Here is a 22,383-nt window from a genome sequence, read left to right on the forward strand (position 1 = left end):
ATTTCTAACACTGTGTCTCTAACTAAGATTAGCATGTCTTCACTCACTTTTAAAATCTTTGATTAATATACCTACTTATAATGGTTGAACTTCGATATATTCATAATAACGCAAAACACCCAAAACACGATTCATCAACAAAAAGATCTTCAAATTGAATTGACTTAACTTGATACGATCTAGATTAGACTCACTATTGAGGTCCGTAAGGATGTTAATGGGTAGAGTATGAATGCTTGTTTTCCTTCTCTATATGTCAAAATTGTCCGTGTTTGCATATTTATATTTTGCAATACATCTTTACATGCCTTTTTGATTTTAACTAAGGGGGAGTAGAGTATACTCTCTAGTTAACTCAAAGGGAGTTTAATTACTTCAAACATATAAGTGTTGCTTTCTTTTACTACCTCTCCTGAGAGATGTGTTGTCATAAAAAAAAGGTGAGAAAATGTGAAATCTTATTTTGCATGTGATATGTTTTTAACAAGGATATCAACTTTTGATGATGACAACTAATGACTTATGGCAAGTAAAGCGTAAACGGTTAAGTGGATAAATATGCAAATCTAAGCATTAAGGTATGATAGACTTGACTATTCGATGATGGCAATGAAATGGAATGTAACTAAAGTCTTATCTCAAACAACTCAAGCAAGTGTGTACAAAAGAGAAAGCATCTGACAAAGTTTTAAAGTAATAATGAGCCTTCCTAAATTAGTAGTGAGGGAACCAATTATAAAGCATAAGGGCCTCATCGTAAAAGCGCATGGCTAAAGCGCGCGCATACACACACTAAAGTATATTTTCAAATTATTTCTACCAAAGAGAATATCTTCAAAAACATCTTGAACTTGTGTCAGATGAATTAGGAGTTTTCAAAATATCTATGGGCAAAATTTTGACTTATCTAATCGATTAACACTTTTGTCTAATAGGTTAGCTTAATTCAAATTGAGTCCCTAGCGATTAGGATAATACTTTAATGATTTGCAATGGCTAGATATCTTTTTCTTCCTTTTTAGAATTTACCATCAAATTTATTTCAAACTTTTAATCGATTGGAAATATATGCCAATCGATTGGATTGTAATAATATAAATATATTTAAAATTCCTTTTTGAGCCAACCTCTAGCCTATCAATAGAGGTTCATTCCCTCATTTCATTTCACCCAGAATCGTGTTTTGACACAACTCACTTTATCCCTCTCTAAGCTTGTTTTTTTCTTTCTCTCACTAATACTTTAGCCATAGTGCCTTTGTGAGAAAAGTTATTTTGCTAGCGAGATTTAAAGTGTATTTATTGAAGGGTAGAATTGTAAACTCGTAAGTACAACCTACTAAAATATCTTAAGTTTAATTGAAAATCTTAAGATCAGTTCTTGGGGAGAAATGTAAGGATTTTTTGTTTGTGTTAGAAGTTAAACTCATAAAAGCTTTGGTTTGGGGATTGTGTGAGCAAGTCCATGTTTAGGTTCAAGATTAAACCGTGTTAAAATCTCCATAGGTTCTTGGTAAGCCTGTGGTAAAACCAATATCAGGTTAAAGCTTAGCTCGTGGAAAAAACTTGGATAAGGTTCGAGACCAATTCGTTATTAAACTCTCATAGGTTATTGGTTAGCCTGTGTAAAACCAAGGTTTAAGGTTTGTGAGCTCATACCGTAATAAAAACTTGCAAGGTTTAAAAACTTGAAGTCTACCCGCTCCAACATTATTGTTTGTGAAAAGAAGACTAACCGCTTCAATCTAACGTGTGGAAAGGAGACTAACAACTTTGATCAGCCATTTGGAAGAGAAGACTCAAATAACCATATTCTGAAGTCTTGTTTGGTTGGGGGTTAACCATATTTCCTTGTATAAGGGGGTTCGTGAGTACAACCTATTAAAAGCTTTCAAGTTTATTAGAAACTCTCAAGACTATTTCTTAGGGAAAGGAGTAAGTCCTTTTATTTTGACAGAGCCTCTATATCTTTTAGTGTCTTATTTTTCCTTAACTATTTACTTTTCCGCTATTTATTTTCGGCAAATTATTTTTCTGTTACTAATTATTTCAAACGTTTTTAAGACTTTGATTTTAATCTACAAAGTTTTTCAAAATCACATTTTTCTAAACCACATAATTCACCCTCCCTCTTGTGTGTGAAATCTCAAGTCCAACATCACAAACGTGAAATAGCTTTGCCCATGTTCCACAATTGTAAGTTTCCATGTCAAGCACAATTGGAATACTATTCCTAATGTTGGAAACAACAAGAGCGAGATGAAATTTTGGCATGGCAGGGGATGAGGGAGGTGGTGTCGAGGTGTCCATCTTGGGAGGAGGAGTCTCCATGTTGCTTTCTTCGTTGAACAAGGAAGACATGTTGTAAGAGGAAAGAATGAAGAGGAACAAGGGCAGCAAGATAGGATGGTATTACTGGAGCGGCCGATGTTGATGTAGGGCGGCGTTGGGGAGGCTGCACATTGGCGGCACGATACAGAGAGGGATTTGGCAGCAACCAGGGCTAAGAGAGGAGGTGATAAGTGCAATTGTATTAGGCCAATAATGCTGAAAGAGAGAAGGAAGTAAAGGGGTGTGGAATGAAAGGGTGAAGCAAGAACGATGACGATGGTGATAAGGGAGAAGACATGATAGCGTCGACTAATGCTTGGGTTGTAGGAGAGGTAGATCAAGATTTTTTTAGGAATATGATACCATGTAACATAATTGAATTTTCTATGTATTTCTCATTATTGTCAAAGGGTATATATAATACATAAGAGTTGACCTAATTTCTTTAATAAGAGCATAATTTCTTTAATAAGAGTTGATCTCCACTTCTTAGCCAACCGTTGCTGCCACCGATAGGACTCCGAACATGGATAGTCTTTGTTGTCGTCACCACACCGTCGTCAGCACATGACTTTGTTGTACATTGTCGTCGTCGCAGCTCCGACCCCGCTCACTTCTACTATTGATTTCTCCACTAATTCTTATGTGATTTTAACACACTCAATTTCAAAAAATTTAAAAATATATTTCCCTTCTTTTCATCATCCATAAATTTTAAGTTACTTCTATAAACCATTATAAAAAATTATATAAATCATCTAACAACTAACTAATCAACTCAGAATCCTAATTATCTATCGAAACATGATATATTGATATCTAGTAGTTTCTATTAATTTTATTCATGACAATTTATGTTGAAGAATAGGATTGACCACTAAGATGTATTATTTGACTACATTTTTTTTACATTTACTAATCTACAAGAAGTATCTTAAAACTTAGTTCAAGAGGCTGTTGAGTACGATTTGGCTCCCAAGAAATATAATGTTGGTAGATAGAGTCTAGGGGTGGACACAAATCAACCGCCTGAAGAAATCCGACCGATCCGGTGTAAAATTCTTGACGCGGATCGGATTTAGTCGGTTTGCGGGTAATGGCGGAAGGAAGAAAAGGGTTGAGGCGGGCCTACACGGTCGGATTCAGAGTTTGGTTTTGGGTCCGTCGGAATCCGAATCCGACCGAAGATAACAGTTAGTGATAGGCCCAACGTATTTCCAGAATCCCCGACCCAAATTCTATATCTTGATGCTTTCAATTTTACAAACTCTAATCCGTTTCTTAGCCCAATCTGAAAATCTATATATTGGCCCTTTAAATGTTGCAAACCCTAATTCATCTCCTCGGCCATCGTCTCTTGCTTTTACTAGGTAACATTCTTCCTCTCTTCTTCTCACTCTATAATCTTCAATTTCAACTTCATTTTCAGTTTTTCCTTTTTTTTAACAACTTGTGTTGAGATATTTGAATGAAAGCAAAACTGAAACTGTAACCACACGGTTTTCTTTTCAGTTTGACGATGTTGTGCTATGAACCCCTGTCTCCCACTACCATCTCCGCTACCGCAATTGCATTCATCTCATATTAGATTATAATTAAGGTTGGTTGTTGTTGATTTATAATGAAATTTATAGTTTGTGATTAAGGTTAGAGTTTTTGTAAATGATTTAGTGTTGTTGATTATGTTTATTGTTTACATATTTTGGGTTCAAATCTTGATTCAAGGATGCAAGAGCTTTTACCTGAGATTCCTCCCTGGGTGAAGACACCTGATTATGAAGAGTTAGTTTTGGTTTACTTGGATTTTGGATATATGTGGCCTTTATTAGAGAAGGTATTTGACTGATCCTATGATAAAGTTTGTGTTATTATTATTATTATTATTAGATGATGAGGATGTTGATTGTTCAATGGTGTTTTTGTTTTTATGCATAGGCAATTTGTGGGATGATTTGAACTACAGCAGAACCAATATTTGCTGATTACATTAAGAAGTATCAGATCAAAGGAATTGAGTTTGGTAATCTTCCTCCTATTATCTTCCTCCTATGATTAATAGAATTCTTTATGACTTGTTTTGATAATTGATTTTATTTGTTATTGATTTATTGTTTCTTTTATAAAGCTTTTGTTACAGATCTCATATTGGTGTTATTCAATTTATGGTTATTGTCTTATGTTTTATGGATGGAAATAATTTAATACTATTATTAATATAAGAACATTAAGAACATTTATTTATTACTATTATAACATATTTTCTGTAGACTATTTTTGTGTGCAGATTTGATATTAACATAAGAACATTCATTTATTACTATTAAGAATACTATTATCAAATCTCGTGTTTTTAAATTTGTGATTCTAAATTGTTAAATTTGTAATTCTAATTTGTGATTTTAATTTTTATATGCGGCAAAAAACTCAATCATGTGCAATTGAAAGATGCAAGAACCTTTGGCAAGTATATCTTAATGGCCTTTATTCCATTATTTTTTCTGTACAGGGCTAGTGTAGTTCTGTAGGATGAACAATTGGCTTCATGTTATAATTGAAATCTTTAAGTTTTGGTTAAAATAAGTTTCTTAGTTTTGTAGTGGTTGTTGTGGTTATAAACATATTTTAAATTCCAAAATTTATAAAAAAATACTTTGAGCCATGAAGGATAAATATCTTGATTTTAAACTCTACAAAAATGGCATATGCCACATTTCATCACAACACAAAATAGTAATAACATATGGTATAACTGGTTATGTTTGTTGCAAATTTTTAGTGGGGCTGATCTAGAGAAAAAACATATGGTAAGTTGTTCCAAATATTGACCATTTGATTTAAAGATTTCATGTTAGTAAATTGACTTGTGGTATGATATGGTAGTTATGGGTAATTCTGTGTATATTAATAAATTGACTTGTTATAATTTATTTTGTTTCATCTGTGAAAATTCTGTTTTTATTCCTTGGTAAGAAATTTTTTAATGTGTATAGATGATTATAAAGTGTGTTGTTTGAATTTTTTGGATAATTATAAATAATATTTTTTTATGGATGATTTATTAGAGTTTATGAGTTTCAATAATGATAGGGAGTAAAATCAAATAATGACTGTTTGGAATTATTTATAAACTTAGTGAAATGCTTTTGAATTTATGAATGTTAATTTTATGATGTTAATTAAGTTTAAATAGCATTAAATTAATATTATTTCTATTTATCAATTTTGAATTTTGTAATCTATTTAGAATTGTTATTATTATTTCTATTAGAATTGTTATAATGGTTTCTATTTAGCAATTTTAGAGAAATTTTGCTGTTAATATTCAACTTGCAATCTCTAATCCTCTAACTATCTTTGATGTTACAGGATTTGAAATAATTTAAATATGCTGAAGAATTAATGAATTTAGGCTTTGGAGAATGGAGATAATTTATTATTTGTATTGTTTATGATATTGTAATATATCATATTTTTATTTATATTATTTAGAAATTTCAAAATAAGGAATTATTTAATTTAGATAATATAGCAAAAAATGAAAGTTTAATTTAAAAGATTAAGTTTCTTTAAATAATTCAATTTTTTTATAATAAATGATTTATTCACAATTTTTAAAAAACAAAAGTTCATTGTGTTTTGGGCTGAAATATTTATGGCCCAATAAAAATAAAAAAATTAGTGTTTTAGGCTTTTTTTTGTCAAACAGACAAACAAAAATATTAAAAATTGTGCTCAAGTTTTCAAATGGGCCAATTATCCGAAAAAAACTGATTTTATTAACCGTACCCGGTTTAAACCGAACCCAAAAAAACCGATAATTAATTTGGTCGGAATTGGGCCAATAAATTACACCTGAGGGTTGGACCGGATTGAAGTTTTGGGCCAGAACCCGAACCGATGTCCATCCTAGTAGATACATATATACAAGTATGAAAGGAATTCAAATAACATGATGATTAGTAAAAGAAAAACATTTACTAATAAAATATTATTTTTATCATTACTAGTTAGTATCAAAATATGATAGATACTTCAGCTGGCAACTTTGACCTCTGTATCACAAAAATGGCAGAATCGGTTACTCCGACGACGATAACCGGTGGTAAATCGGTGCAAGAGCTCGCACTGAGTTCTGAAAATCTTCCAAACAGCTATATCCACGATGAAGGCGGTGTTGGATTTCGTCACGCTCTTCATCCTTCCGAATCAAACATTCATATTCCAGTCATTGACATTCTCAACCTCACATCTCCATCCACATCACAACAAGAGCTTCAAAAACTCCATTCCGCACTCTCTTCTTGGGGCTTCTTTCAGGTTTCCTCTTCAATATTATTTCTACTAATTTCTGACTACAATTTGAACTTTCGATTTATTGTTTTTTCTGTGAATTATTCAGGTGATAAACCATGGTATGACGGGTTTGTTTCTTGACAAAGTGAGGGAAGTTTCCAAGCAATTTTTTGAACTTCCAAAGGAAGAAAAACAGAAGTGTGCTAGGGAACCAGATGGTATCGAAGGATATGGAAATGATGTGATATTTTCAGAAAAGCAAAGGCTTGATTGGACTGATAGAGTTTATCTCAAAGTGCATCCTCAAGATCAGAGGAATTTCAATGCTTGGCCCCAAAAACCCTATGATTTCAGGTATAAATTTTTCAATAGCACTGAATATTCTTTTACATTAAGTACATGATATATGAAGTACTCTTATAGCCCCACCAAAGGATTTTGCTATTTATAATTTTGAAACAAGCTATTTTAGCAAAAAGATGAAATAATGTCAACAATTTTTGTATAAACTAGAAAATATTTTCATAAACTATCATGAAGCGCTTATGATAATAAGTTGTTTTTGGTTTTGGAACTATAAGTAGTTGAACATGGAGTGAAATAGAGTTCAGATGCCGTGAAATGTGTTTTTGATATGGTATAGCGGAACGGACTTTTAAGATTAGAACTCTAACGTCTAAGTCAATGAATACGTGAGAAGTAGTTTGAGTGTGGGAGCGACAATAATACCTGACACTGGCCCGTGCAGAGCTTATATAGCGTGAGCGGTTAAAACCGCTTCCGCCTAATCTGGTGCCTCATGCGCATCACCGTCCTATTAGATCCAATCGTGAGAAGTTGGCAGAAGGTCAGAATCACTTGTTCCGTGCTTGAGTGAGATCTCACCTATTCTTCACACCTTTCTGTGTGGTACTTGTAATTGGGCCCTCATATGTGGGCCTTGTTGGCGGCCAAAACAAGTTGTTTGTCAAAAACCTCCCAAATAGTCTCATGTCCTTGTGGGCGGCCCAAAACAAGTTGTTTGTCAAAAACCTCCCAAATAGTCTCATGTCGCAACTCACAAGTGTTTATGCTAGTAGATAAACTCAAATAAATCAATTCAAACAGATCTTAGTATTATTATTATCAGAAAAAGAACAACCGATTTCTATTGTTGATTATAAGGCCGAACTCGATAATTTGAAAGAAGGTTGTAAACCATAACAGTGGCACCATTAATTTGTACATGGACAATATATTTCATGTCAATGGATTTCTTAATGCAGGAGTATTGTGTTACAATATACTGAAAATTTAAGGCAGTTAAATGAAGTAATTTTAAAGGCCATGGCAAAGTCACTGAACTTGGAAGAAGACTGCTTCCTAAAAGAATGTGGAGATAAAGATTCAATGTTTATAAGATTCAATTACTACCCTCCATGTCCTATACCTGATCGTGTTCTGGGCCTGAAGCCACATGCGGATGGATCATCTATAACTTTTGTGCTGCAAGATAAAGAGGTTGAAGGCCTTCAAGTCCTCAAAGATAATCAGTGGTTTAAAGTTCCAATAATCCCCGATGCTCTCGTCATTAATGTTGGTGATCAAATAGAGGTACGCAATCACTACTACCTCCGTTCTTTATATCGCACGATTGTTTAAACTTATGTTTTGGTCGGAACTTATTGAATTCTAAGATATAGTTAAGTTTTCCCGAGATATGTAAAATTGATAGGATTGACACGGCCTGTTGAACTTGAATGTGGTACACAGATAATGAGCAATGGAATTTTCCAGAGTCCAGTACACAGAGTAGTGATAAATGCAGAAAAGGAAAGGCTAACAGTGGCAATGTTCTGCATTCCAGATTCAGAAAAGGAGATAAAACCAGTTGAGAAACTAGTGAATGAGTCAAGGCCAATATTATACAGACCAGTGAAAGATTATGTTGGTATATATTTCCAGTATTATCAGCAGGGAAAAAGGCCAATTGAAGCTTCCAAAATTTAATCATCTATCAAGTATAATACTTGGGAATGAAAATGAAATAAAATGTGTTTTGTAAAAATTTTGAACTATTATTGCTACTTTATATTAAAATAAATGTTGATTTGTATCATACTTTAATTAAAGATGGTTTTTAATTGCTGTATTATGAGGAATTTAGTTGTCAATTTGGTGGACTAAGACACACAATAAGAAAAGAATAGGAGGAAAAAAACCATCAATTGCGAAGATGGGTGGAAGAATTGATAGTTTGCACTTTGCTGACAGTATGCTATTAAATCTCTAACCTACCACAGGCGTTCTTAAGTTGGTTTCACATAACTCATTTTTCACTGTTTTCCACATATGCACTCTAGTATCTTAACTTTCTAATGAAAAGAAGTGGAGCATAAGCTCGAGAGCCCCGTTTTAAGTCAGAACAAAGTTTTGTATGGACTGATCCAACACAAGGGTTGTTAGCACCTAGCTGGATTTGAACTCAGGATCTTGAGAGGAGCACACTCTCAAGACTCAAACCTCCACCACTAGACCAACCTTTAGTGCAGTTTTGTTGTGAGGTGAAATTTTTTTAAAATTGATTTTATAAAATTAATTTCAATTAAAAATGAATTGATTTTTTTTGTGTGCGGATAAAATAGAGGGCCTAAGCCCAAGAGAGAGAGAGAGAAAAACTACACAACAGCTAGAGACACTAATACCATTAGCATCCTTAACTAAAAATATCTATAAGAAAGAAAAGGGCATCATCCCGAAACTCCAAATCAAGAGGGCATCATCCCGTCCAACTTTCGCAAGCATGTATGCACATCGGTTAGCCTCCCTAAACGAATGAGAAATCTTCGAGCCTTCAAACAAACCCATCAGATTCTGTATTTGCTTGATTAACACACCTTCTTCAACATCTTTAGAAGGGATACTTTTGATAATTTCCGCCACCGTTTTTGAGTCTACGCAAATCTCCACCTTCTTCACCTCAAGCCTCCTAACCAGCCTTAGGCCTGCCAAAACTCCCTATAATTCAGCACAAAATGCAGAGCATAGCCCTATATTTTTGGAGAAACCACCTATGCACTCACCTTGGGAATTTCGAATGATTCCTTCATACCCAACACCTTTAGGAACATTACTTGTACCGTTTGAATTTAGCTTATACCAGACCTCTAAAGGAGCTTCCCAAGCCACATCAACCAAACTACTTTCACCTTTAAAAACGCTTCTATATTCAACCCTAGTATTAACAGATTCTTCGACCCTTCTACTCACAAACGAACTAGGACAATGCGGATGCCAAAAGTGTTCATCACGAGTTTCTCTATTTCGCCATCCCCATAAACTGTGACATCCAATGGTCTAGAAAGTACATCAAGAATCTGAATGGTTAATATTTAATGTAATCCAATCTTTAATATCATTTATATAGAAGTCGTGTTTGATGCTACCTGGAATAATGTTGCTCCAAATCTTTCTAGCTCTAGGGCAGTCCCCGAAAACATGAAGAGTGTTCTCACAAACACACCCACAAAGCTTACAATCTGCTCCTCTCATGCCTTTAGTGTTCTATTGGTAATTTGTTAATAACCTGTCATGCCCTAGCAGCCACACAAAACTCCAAATGCGCTCCTGCATGTTAATATTTCATATGCTTTTCTAAAGGTCCTTGTCATTATATTGCTCTTCAATACCTATATGCTATTCTAAAATTGCTTAATTGTTATTCCATTCATACCAATTTCGTTAACCGTAACTTCATTCTTACCGCTACCATGGTTGGCGAAATAATAGCCTTTTATTTTCTACAACACTTGATTGATTATTTTGAGTTTTAAATATGTGTGTATGTTTTATTTGGTGATATATGTGCTTAAATATCTCTCATATCTGTTTATTGTTTTTTCTATCTTTTTAATAATGCCAAAGGGGGAGAAATATACTCTTAGGAGGAATATGGGTAAGGTTTCAGTAACTTTGGTATATGGTAACTTTGGTAACTTTAGGCAATATATTTTTCTCTCACATCAATATAATAAACATTAATAATTTATTCTTTCATTTTATTAACTAAAGTCACAAAGTCACTGCTACAGCAAAGTCACTGAAGCCATTCCCGGAGGAATATAGTATACTCTTTGTATTTGTCAGTGGACGTTTGACCATATAATGTTTCACTGTTTGTCTATAAATGCTAAGACACCACGATGTTTCAGTATTTGTTTATATACTTCATCCTCATTCAATAGGATTTTCTATCACATAATATTTGAATATCTATTTATATGCGCTAAGAAACCAATGATTTTAGTCGAAATATCCACTCCAATTAATGTGAATACTTTAAAAATGTGAATAGCCCATACAATATATCATAAAGTTTTCCATAAAAAGCTTCAATCTTGAATTAAAGCCTAAGAAAAGACCGTGTTATCTAAATTTTCTTAGGTTGATGTTATTCTCATGACAACTTTTTGTTATTTCCCTATAAAGCTTGACATTTTCATGCCATCTCAATTCATCAAGCTCATTCAATTTAGCTTTCTTTTTTTTCCAACCAATTTTAGATCAAAATTAAAGGTCTTGTTTTTCCAATATGATTTAAACTTAAGTTATACATTGAGGTGATATGACTTAACATAGATTGACTTAAAAGGAGTCATACCTGTTAGAGTCTTATAAGTTATGTCGTATGCCCAAATTGTACATTTTCATAGCCAAGCCATTTCTTTATATGGAAACAATTTCCAAGGATTATTTTTATTGATCTATTGGAAACTTCTAGCCACCCACACGTTTGAGGGTGCAACACATAAGTTATTACATGTCTTACCCAAAACCTCTGTAAAAGTTTATCAAATTGTTTGACTATAAATTGAGACCCGTTATCACCTGTCACTACCTATATAACCCAAATTTCAAAAAGATATCTTATTGAGAATCTTGATTAATTTAGATACACAGTTCTATACTATTAAGATATATTGATTCCTAAGATAAGAAAAATGATCACATGAAATTGACTCCCCGCATATTAAAGATCTCAACTTCAAAGATATTATTGTTCAAAAGGAGTTTAGTTTTTCCTATACATGATTCTGATACATTGACTTTATAACCACATAAGATAAGAAAATAGTATAACATATAGTTAAAATGCGAGGGCCAATATAAACCAACTTGAAGTATCTTTTCCACAATTTTTAAATAACTAACATGCACCCTATTAGTGGAGGAGTGACAATAATGTAAAGTGCTATCTATTTCTTATTCTAAAACACACATTCTAAAAATACCACAACTCCTCTTTTTAAAATAAGAGGCTCGCCCTCGTAAAATACTTATTATCTAAGAAAAACATGTTCTTTTATTGATAATTTAAATCAGGCGATAAAACTTTGGCCGTCAAATAGTTTATAAAATCAAAATACCGTGTCATTTTTATTTATGCAAGTGCGAACAACCAACCATCTGAATAATAATTATTAAAAGCTAACACAATATTATTTTCCTCACATGCTTCTAATAATAACAACCTCGTATGATGATTAAGCACCATATTTTTTTCTCTTTCTTGACTCTGTTTCGAGATCGAAATCTTGGAATTAACCTTTTTTTTTGCATCTTTTTGCTCAAGACATATTTGGTAACGACATATTAAGTGCAAAATATTATTCTGGAACACGCCAAATGTGATTTGTCAATGGAAAACACAACTACTAACTACTTTTCTTTCATCACCTAATTTATCTAGGCTTCACCTAAGGTCATGTATGTATAACACGACGTGCAATTTCTTATCCTTTGGTTGTCCTAATTATGCACGAACAACATAGTCGATAGCATTTCACATAATTTAATCAAAAGGATCAAATCTAACAGACTCATAATTGGAATTGAATTTCTTGCTTCTTTTAACCTACAACAAATACTCAAGACAAGAACTGTAAAAAATACAACATGCATTCTTGAGGATCATACGAGTCATAAGTTTAGAAAGCTTGGAGAAATCTTTGATAAATCAGTAGTAAAATCACACACGCCCTAAGTACTCGTCATATCTCTTACAAATGAAAAAGAGTACATTTTCTCTATCATTTATATCTTTCCCTATCTACCTTAATACTACGTTTATGCACCAAATGTTCAAGAACGATAATAAATTTAACCATAAAATGACATTTTCCTAGTTCAACACAAAGTAAACATTTTCATATATTTCAAGAACTAGCACCTTAAACAAAAACATTATCCATGAAACTTTCCATTATTTATTCACAAAAGTAAAAAAATAAACATGATAAAACACTGAAAGGAAGCAGGGGCCTTATAAAGGCCAGAAAGCATATTCCTATAGGCGTAAGTAACAAAATAACAGGTGAAAGATGTTTTCTACTGATCACAAAAATAAACAGGAATTTGGAAAAATCACATAATTAGCAAAAATATGTATACTTTGCTAACTTTTATAACAATTGATTAATAAATGAGGGGAAATTTGTTCTTTGTAAGTTGATTTATTCAAGTTTATGTAATCAATACACATTCCACATCACATAACAATCATAGTTGCAGAAATGTGCAAATTAATGGACTAATTCCTTTGATGGCATCAAAAGTGGGCCAAATGACTTTTGGATATCTTTTAAGAACAATGAGTAGTTTTTCATTTTTTCACCATTCGGTTATGCATTTACAAGGATAGGAAACTAGGGCTAATACCTATTGATTTGTTTGGAATATTTTGATTGGACTAAGATATCTTGATCTGTTTTATAAATGATTAGAATACAAAGTTTAAAATATCTGGCATATTTAAAAATTAGTAGAGCATTAACTTGTTCGTAAAAACTTTAGACATTATTTTACTTTTGAGCTAGAATTTTTTTTGGTGATAATTCTTTCTATGGTAGCATAGGTAACATTTTAAAACATTTAGTATTGATTGGTTACAATTTTTTTTTATTAAAGGGAGAGAAAAAAGCCCAAAAAATATATTACATCAATTTTAACCGGGGAACATCAATACCCAATAAGGGGACAAACATTAAAAAAAAATCATCCTGAAAATCAATACTAAATTTTGTTAAGGCATTCGCACAAGTATTAACTTCTCTGTACACATGCTTTATACAAAGATCAAAATCTTGGACGAAGAACGACTTAATTATGGAGATGAGACTTTTCCCAATATTATAACCGGGTACCTTCGAGTGGATGGACTTAACTACTAGTTGAGAATCAATATTTATTTCAATAGCCTTGAGTGGATGGCCTTAATGCTCTAACTCTTTATAGGGACAAGATTACAATAAGAGAATTATAGATGAAACTTATCATAAATTAGTTGCTTATTGGTTTTTATGAATTATTCAAGTGAGTTTTATTACTTATGACAGACACATCGAATCATTTATGACTACTTTTTTTTCAATTTTATTTAAAAATGTTGATGAATTTGAGTTTTCTCTTTACAAAATGTTTAGTTCAAACTAAAAAAAGCCAACGAGGTTTAAGATAGATCCATGTTCCATGTTTGATAGCTTTTAAAAAAAACAAAAAAATTAAAAAATCCACAACGAAAATTGTGATTTCTGTCACGACGGTCATCAGAGAAATTGCAGCAATTTTTAAATAAACTTAGGGTTTTTTATCACAAATATTGTGAGGGCTTTGGTTTCTCAACTCAATTTCATCAATGAAAATCTATACTGGTAAGAAAAACGATAATAGTGTGACATAAATTTCTTTAGTTTGAAAATCTAAATAAAAAGGATAAGACCATTTACATTTGACATGTTGAATAATTTATTAAATAGTTGAATGTGTGTAATGGGGTGTTGAATGAGGTGTTGAATATATTCAACATGTTGAATAAGGAGAGAGTGGGGGCCATAAAAAATACTTGGCAAAATATTATTGGTTCTTGTAATTTTTATTTTTATTTTATCATAATCATTTGGGGTCAATTATTTCATAGTAAATTTTATTTTATTTTTTTACAAAAATTCATCATTTTTTTCTCTATAAATAGAGACTAGTTTCATTAGATTTGGACACACAAAAAAAATCAACTTTCTTCTCTCTATTGTACTGTATTGCATTTTAAATTTTATGTAATTTTATTTGTTTTAATTATGACTATTCCTATATTTCATATTTATTACTTGCAAGAAAAAAATTAATTAAGAATATAAAATTAGAAAAATAAAATAAAAATAAATTATTAAATTAGAAAAAAATTAAAATAAATTATTTAAATCTTAATTATTTTAATTTAATTTCAATCGATAATTGTTATTAATATATAATTACAAAAATAAAAACATAAAAGAAAATAATAATATAAAATAAAAGTGGTGGGGTAGGGTGTTGAATTTTACTACTTAGACCATTTACAATGGGGGTGTTGAAAAAATTATTCAATAGTTGAATGTCTACAATGGTTTGTTGAATGAGGTGTTTAATGTGATGTGGATTAATTGGTGTTGAAAAGATTCAACATGTTGAATGAGAAAAAAGTGGGGCCACATGCAACACTTTACACAATTTTATTGGTTGTTGTGATTATTTAGATTTTATTTTCTTTTAATCATTTAAAATTAATTATTTCATAGTAAATAAATTTTTTATTTATTTTTATTTTTATCAAAATTCATTATTTTTTTTCCTCTATAAATAGAGACTTGGTTCATTTGATTTGGACTCATAAAAAAAAATTCACTTTTTTCTCTCAATTTTTTTTCTATTTAGCCACTACAACGAGGAAGGGCTTTTAAAGCGCTTTTTATAGCCTTTAAAAGCGCTTAAAAGCGCTGTGAAAGGTGGCGCTGGCGTAGCTAACAAAAGCGCTTCTGAAAGCGCTCTGGTAGGCCCCCCCTATAAGAGCGCTTTTCTGGAAAAAGCGCTCTTGTAGGCCCCCCTTTAAGAGCGCTTTTCTAGAAAAAGCGCTCTGGTAGGCCCCCCTTTAAGTGCGCTTTTTTCAGAAAAGCGCTGTGATAGGCCCCCCTGTGAGAGTAAAAAATAAAAAAAAAACGCAACATACTAAAGCGCTTTTGGAAAAGCGCTCTTATAGGGTGGGCTTTAAGAGCGCTTTTTCTAGAAAAAGCGCTCTGATAGCCCCCCCTATAAGAGCGCTTTTCCAAAAGCGCTTTAGTATGTTGCTTTTTTTTTTTTTTTTTTGCTTTTTTATTAATCTTTGGCAGCGCTTTTACAAAGAAGCGCTTTAGTAGGTGGGCCTTTAAGAGCGCTTTTCAAAAGCGCTTTCGTTGCTAAATGAGGTATTTTAATGTGCAGCCTGTAATTTAATCCTCCCAGTCGACCTATAATATTTTCGACCTGTAATATGTTTTCAACCTGTAATATTTTCGACCTGTAATTTATTTTCGACGATATTATTTCAGCCATCAGTAAGACAATATATATATATACTAATATAATACCATTATAATATCCAAAATTATATATATACATCATTACAACATCAATAATATTATAGTTCAAATCGACACAAATCCTACATGAAAAAGCGCTTAATATAAAAATGACACAAATCTTCTTTGATTTCTTCCAACTTAAGCTTCGGGTACGCAGCAGCACGGAATTCGTCAAGGTACTACAAAACAAAAACATAATATGAATGATATATTTAGTTAAATGTAACAAATTATATGAAATTATCTTAAGTTATAAATTCATACCGTGAGCGGAATCTCTAATTGATTCGCCTGAAGGATTTCTTTCATATACCTCAAAACAAAGTATCCGCAATCGTAACTGTTTCGCTGTTGCGGACACTACATAGAAAAACAAATAAGATTCTATAGTTGTCTTGTTTTATCAAGTAGCATAAATATATTATAAGCAACATTGTGAAAAATAATGTACCTGCACTTGGATCCAAGTAATGTTGTTAGATTTAGTTCGGGATACCTGTGCGTCCCGTTGACTTCGGAACACTTGTATTGATCTAATTAACAAATATATAAAAGCATATGTTTAGATCAATCCCACAAATAAGTAAATATATAAATATACACGAATATATATTTAGAACGATCCCACTTACAAATCAACGATTTCCTTCATGGCCGGATAATTGGTCCATTCACCATTTACCGAATTCAGATAATACACGACTTCCCTTATAGGGTTGATAGCAAGCAGCAACCAGTGTGCTCTATAAATTAAAACAACAGGTTATATGAAAATTTTGCTATACACAAAAGAAACAGAGATTAGATGAACAAAGAATGAGAAACTAACCCTACTGGTCGGGTATTATACGCCCAAAGATGCAGACTTTCTGTATTGCCGGTGGACATGAAACTATCTACTAAGCGCTGTCTAACTGATTCCGGTTCCGAAGCAATTGCCATTCCGCTGCAGTGGGCGGAAGACACGAAACGGAATCTGTTAGACAACGGAGTCCCGCGCAACACTCTGTCATACAACAACCTTAAATAAAAACATAATAAACATTAGATTATTTTCATTGAAATGTGTAAATAAATTATATTGTGGGACTAATTAAATAATATATCGGATGAGTGAATATTACCGGATGTATGAGTGCATGTTAGTGACGCCTAGTTGATCATGCTTAAAAATCTCCTCCAAGTCATCAATTGTAATAAGTGACTTGAATTCAATACCGAAGACACTTTCATCCATAACGATTTCACGTAAAGCACCATCCTTCAAATCGGACATATCAACCATTGTTGCGAGCGTCGACCGGTACCGAGGCACAAAAGCACCGCCTTTTTTTCCCGCTGGCTTCGGAGGACCAGTGGGTGGTACGGTACGAACTTGCTGCGTCACTTGTTGTGACTCCCGAGCGGATGCCTAAAAATCATATAAGTTAGGTAAAATATAAAATCATGCAGATTTAGATTCAGATTAATTATTAACACTTTAAATGTACCTCTTTTAGTGATGCAACGGACTCCTCCTCCTGTAAAATCCCTTTACCCTTAACTGTGGGTTTTATAGGAGCAGTCTAAAATTAAAATGTAAAAAATAATTAATAAACGGTTTAGAATTGACATTTGAAAACTAAATGATTCATAATCGTTTTCAATATACCTCATCACTAATGGTAATGAGCTCCGAGGGCCATGCAACAAATGATCCTATTGCATCTCGCAGCAATGTCGTCTCTGAGACCATGTCAGGTACCGGTAGCATCGCATCATGATCTACTACAACATCCACCGATACTTTCATGTGTCCATCCGGGAGCGGTCTATGGTGAAGTAAATCTCCCAAAGTGTTGTGCACTTTTCCCTTGCCAACTAGTCGATAATTCGGTTCCGATAAGTATAGTTGGCAAGATGAAATGCCCTAAACCAATAGTAAATATAAAGTCATTATCATTAATAAAATAGAACAATTTAAAAGGAAAAAAAATTATAATTACCTCGGGAAATTTCCTTTGATAGTTGATACTAGCCTTATCACTAGTTTCTTTCACCGATGAAGTGTTGCACTTTTCTCTCATATACGCTTCTTTATCTCTTTGCAATTCAGAGACTTGTGCTTGCAATTCCGCCAACTTTTGCAACACTTCTTCATTTGAAGGATTTCTTCTCCTAGGACTCTTGTAAAAAGAGGTTGGAGTCACACCATGACCCTTACCCCTCACCCGACCGGGATACTCAGGAGCATCTAGTGCTCTACTAAGTACGCTCCCCTCACCGGTGGATGCCGATTGCGACAAGGTCTCCTGTAATTCATTTACATTAAAAAATCATTTATATATTAAAAAACATTTGATTTAATTAAAGACACAGTATTATACTTACACATTCAGTAAAAACTCTCTGAACTTCGGGATCGACAGCATGATCCTTGCCCACACGAGCTTCCCTCCACAACACATGTTAAGGAAGTGAGGTTTCCTCACTTTTAGTTTCCTCTAACTATGCATTGACACAAATGATAAAATCGTCAAATAAAACACATTTAGACAATTAATTAAAACGCATTTCTATTTACTTACAATTTTATCCTCCAAGCGTGCATATCCCAAACGCCCTTTTTTGTATGGATATGCGGGTTTGGATGCTCTCGCACTATTCTTGGCACTCCTTTTCCGAAAATCTTCATCTCTTTGCTTTACAAACTCAGCCCAATCTTCTTCACCAATGAAGATCTCATACTTTTTTGGCCGTCCCGGTGCCTCTTCAAGAAAGTTTCCATCTTTATCCTTAAGATAAGTGTTTGTCAAAAAAGCTTTCCACCCTCTATATCTTTTGCCGGCCAAACCAAGTATGTAGCGTCTACGATCATCTGGTATCTCAAAAGTCCTCTGCAAAAAAACATACTCATAGTGTGTTAGTATAAGTAATTTAAACAATTTATCGTCAAGATAATAACAACAATTAACTGTCATACCCCAAAATTTGCCCATACAATTTCTCTTACACAGATACAAATCAATACACAAAGCTCCAAGACACACTCTCCTAAGCAAAGCACAGAAACTAGGGATCGACTTATTCAAAGGAAAAGCAGTGAATCAATGGCTCCAAGACATCTAACATGGCTCAATATATTCTACAGTACCTCTATGACAAGTATCAAGGCCTATCTCAAAGTTCTGGTCACTTAACTGTTCAGAAAATCAACAGTCGACTAGTTGACCTAAAAAAGTCAACTGTGGTCAAAGTAAGGTCAAAACTCCTGATTTTTTGTCAAGATCCTCATATTGAAGTATCATTCACCATTTGATCAAGAATTGATCATGGTTCATCAAGGGAAGATCAAAAAAATCAACAAATCAAAAATTTCTAAATTAGGGTTTTCATAGGAGAAAGTCAACTGAACTTTGACCAGCCATAACTCCCACATGGAACATCATAAATTTTCCATCCAAAGCTCATTTTGAAGTAAATTTGATTCTCTACAATTTTGTCTCTCACATGCCAAGTCCAAAAATGCTTCATTTGAGAGATATGGACCAAAACATCATAGGTCCTTTTCAAAAAGTCAACAAAAGGATACTTTTTTCAAAAGGACACACAAGGAGCATGGAAAATCATTTTGATATGAGACCAAAGACATTGGTTAGAGGACTCTCTGAGGTTTCTAAAAAGTTCAATAACTTGAAAAAATATGGAAGTATGAGGAAATGGCAAGATGTACAAGTTCATTGATTGTTAAGGGTGTGCATGAAAGAAAAAGGCCCAAAATCCCAAATATATTCAAATGAGCCCAAATTATTTATGATCCAATCCTCATCCTTATGATTATCCAAGACCAAAAATATTATTTCCACAAATTTGTTTGATTTATTTAATTTATTATGATTTTTTTATTCAATTAAATAAAATCAAATAAATTAAAGGAAAATCAAATATTTGATTCAAAAGCTTAAAAGAATCATATCTAACCATCAATTATATTCCCCAATCAATACAAATTCGTGAAAATAAGTTTGTTAAAGTTTGGATTGAAATCTTGACCAAATTAGAAACTTACATGAGCCATATTTTTCAAGATTGCCAATCAAGGATTTCATTGGATTTGATTCAGATTAATTGACCTAATGTACTATACTATATAAGCATAACATCACCAAACCCTAAGAGGAGAGGATTCTGCAGCAAAAAGAGAGGACTCGGACTAAAAGAATCCTATTCCAACTCAAAAAAATTTGAAGAACAAGGGAATTCGGTTTGAGAGCTGGAAGAAGATTCAAGGCGTTCTAGACATTTAAACACGTCCCTGAAGCTTCACTGAAAGGTTCCAGATTGTTACCAAGCCTCCTCGCGTCACGAACACACTCACAAATTCTACGGTTTGCGTTTCTTTTTTTTAACTTCGATTTCAATAATTCGCGCGTCATTTACATGATTTGGCTGCATATATGTGTTTATCTTGGTGCATATAATGTTTCTGGAAGGTTTGATTGAAGGATGAACACGTGAATAGGTTTACACCATTGTTAGGGTTTTGAAAACTCTAATTAGGATCCCATGTTCTAAGTAAAATTGGGTCGGATTGATGGTACCAGTGGAATCGAAACACAAATTGCAATCGATCCATGTCTGTATGGTTGATTTATGCGTTGTATTGTGAGTTGTATGAATTGCAGGTTTTCGGCTACGCTTGCAAAACGTGGGCAAAAGTGTTGCCTTTTCTTTCAGAATCCCAGCGAAGAAGATGAGTGCTGGGCGCGCAAAAATTAATTTAAATATTAATTTAATTGTTTATATGTTTTCCTGATTGCTTGTTTGACAGCGGATAGGGAGTGCCCTAGTGGAACGCGCCTTAGTTTCTTAAGCATGGGGATGACGGTTCGATTCCTACCCCATACAATTGTTTTTGCTTATTTTCTGTATTAAGGCTTATCACGATCCAATGTGCATGATCTACAAGAGTTCATCACACAACCTCATTCCTGGCCGCCGGATTTCCATTCGAGACTGATCCAAGGATCCAGAAGGTGCGAGACCACCATGCGCCCTTATAGATTCACCGCACCTGATCAAAAGCTGAGTTATTCTTCTTTTAATTATATAATTTGATTTTCTTTTTATTTTGGTTATAATTGATATTAGTTTTAAAACTCTTTTAAGGTTTCTTTTTATAAAACTTATTTATAATTTTCTTTTTTTCATAAAAACTATTTAAAATAAAAAATATTTATTTTAATTATTATTAATAATTATATGGGTGAATATTTAAATTAATCTAAATTGTTTTAAATTATTTGATTAATTGTTAAAATTAGAAAATCTACTCGAGACTGTATTTTTACCGATCTAATTAATTAGGTAGAATACCAATAATTGATTAGGTTGGGTTTATTTATTCTATTAAACTTAGTCAATTCGCGCCCTAATCAGGGTTTACGAAGATCATGCCATGCACTAAAAATGTTTGTTTTTTTCTGTGCCTTTTCAGGATTGTCTTTACAAATACCTTCCGATTACGCGCCTTCAAAAACTCGAAGCTAAGTATTCGACTCTAAAAATTAAAAATCTATTTTATTTCCTGTTTTTAGGGTTTGTCTCCTTACATGAACATTGCCTACACTCAATTTTTCTGCCTCTGCCTTGCCACTTTCAGGTTAACCTTAAGGCGTCTTCCGACTATCAACCCTATCAAATCAAATTCGAAGCTAAGTTCTTATTCCTATTTAATTTCTTTTTGCCACTTTTTTTTATTAAGTTAGGGTTAACTCTAATATTCACTGAATTAGTCATGCACTCACCCTATTTTTGTTTGTCTACCTTTTCAGGGTTTGTCGACCGCCAAAGCTACGTTTTGGTAACCCTAAACTCTAACCTTTTATTCTTATGTTTTTTAATTATTACTTATGTCAAACCCTATTAAGGGATCCGCTGGTTACAATTTCCCTCCCCTATATCTGTTTTGGTTATATTATTTAAATGCGTGGTTAGTAATCCTAGGGAGTGCAACCTTTGAATTGAACATAGAATCACTAATTCTACAAGATAATATATTCGAATATGATCACGTGATTGATGCACACACGCACACTTTTGGGTAACCTCCCTGTTGCCTTGTTGCCTTGTTGCCTGTTGCCCGTTGCCTGTTGCCTGTTGCCTTGTGTATTTTTTTTGCAGAATAGCCAGTCCCTCGAATACGAGGATACCTCGGCCATGTTGCCTCAATTAAAGGTCATGGTCCCTAATGATGCTGCCTTCGATACACTAACATGGCCTCGACCCTCGGAAGTTGCCTACGAAAAAGGCTGAGGTATCCTCTGGTTGCCTACGGAAAAAAGGCTATTCTGATCCTTCCTCTTAGACTA

The 22,383-nt window shown here is 33.2% G+C and overlaps 2 protein-coding genes and 2 long non-coding RNA genes across 4 annotated transcripts; 2 read left to right on the plus strand and 2 right to left on the minus strand.

Moving 5' to 3' along the window:
• Window positions 1–4,048: 4,048 nt before the first annotated feature.
• Window positions 4,049–5,756, plus strand: LOC131655003 (uncharacterized). Its single transcript, XR_009299621.1, has 3 exons — window positions 4,049–4,164; window positions 4,266–4,350; window positions 5,697–5,756. It is a non-coding gene; the product is annotated as an uncharacterized LOC131655003 (long non-coding RNA).
• A 541-nt stretch (window positions 5,757–6,297) lies between these two features.
• LOC131660438 (protein SRG1-like) lies at window positions 6,298–8,746 on the plus strand. Its single transcript, XM_058929687.1, has 4 exons — window positions 6,298–6,647; window positions 6,730–6,977; window positions 7,889–8,216; window positions 8,376–8,746. The coding sequence occupies exons 1-4, from the start codon at window positions 6,351–6,353 to the stop codon at window positions 8,610–8,612; spliced, it is 1,110 nt and encodes a 369-aa protein (XP_058785670.1). The 5' UTR covers window positions 6,298–6,350; the 3' UTR covers window positions 8,613–8,746.
• Window positions 8,747–9,591: 845 nt separating this feature from the next.
• LOC131657637 (uncharacterized) lies at window positions 9,592–17,588 on the minus strand. The gene is made up of 8 exons (XM_058927010.1): window positions 17,524–17,588; window positions 17,158–17,444; window positions 16,863–17,054; window positions 16,666–16,776; window positions 16,491–16,566; window positions 11,431–11,499; window positions 9,686–9,959; window positions 9,592–9,620 (listed from the first exon to the last, which is right to left on the minus strand). Exons 2-8 carry the CDS (start codon window positions 17,316–17,318, stop codon window positions 9,592–9,594), a joined length of 912 nt encoding a protein of 303 aa, XP_058782993.1. The 5' UTR covers window positions 17,319–17,444; window positions 17,524–17,588.
• Window positions 17,589–17,723: 135 nt separating this feature from the next.
• Window positions 17,724–18,530, minus strand: LOC131660439 (uncharacterized). Its single transcript, XR_009300840.1, has 3 exons — window positions 18,404–18,530; window positions 18,019–18,324; window positions 17,724–17,942 (listed from the first exon to the last, which is right to left on the minus strand). It is a non-coding gene; the product is annotated as an uncharacterized LOC131660439 (long non-coding RNA).
• Between the last annotated feature and the right edge of the window lie 3,853 nt (window positions 18,531–22,383).

This window comes from Vicia villosa, linkage group LG3, assembly GCF_029867415.1.
Source record: "Vicia villosa cultivar HV-30 ecotype Madison, WI linkage group LG3, Vvil1.0, whole genome shotgun sequence".
In the NCBI taxonomy this organism is placed as follows: Eukaryota; Viridiplantae; Streptophyta; class Magnoliopsida; order Fabales; family Fabaceae; genus Vicia; species Vicia villosa.

Bases quoted from the DNA above. Each gene is read 5' to 3' on its own strand.
- LOC131660438 (XM_058929687.1), top strand. From the start codon at position 6,351: ATGATAGATACTTCAGCTGGCAACTTTGACCTCTGTATCACAAAAATG. The intron at 6,648-6,729 runs GTTTCCTCTTCA...TGAATTATTCAG, and splicing joins CTTCTTGGGGCTTCTTTCAG to GTGATAAACCATGGTATGAC. The intron at 8,217-8,375 runs GTACGCAATCAC...TGTGGTACACAG, and splicing joins ATGTTGGTGATCAAATAGAG to ATAATGAGCAATGGAATTTT.
- LOC131657637 (XM_058927010.1), bottom strand. From the start codon at position 17,318: ATGGTTGATATGTCCGATTTGAAGGATGGTGCTTTACGTGAAATCGTT. The intron at 17,055-17,157 runs GTAATATTCACT...TTTTTATTTAAG, and splicing joins AACATGCACTCATACATCCG to GTTGTTGTATGACAGAGTGT. The intron at 9,960-11,430 runs GTAAGACATGTA...TGTACTTTCTAG, and splicing joins AACTTTTACAGAGGTTTTGG to ACCATTGGATGTCACAGTTT.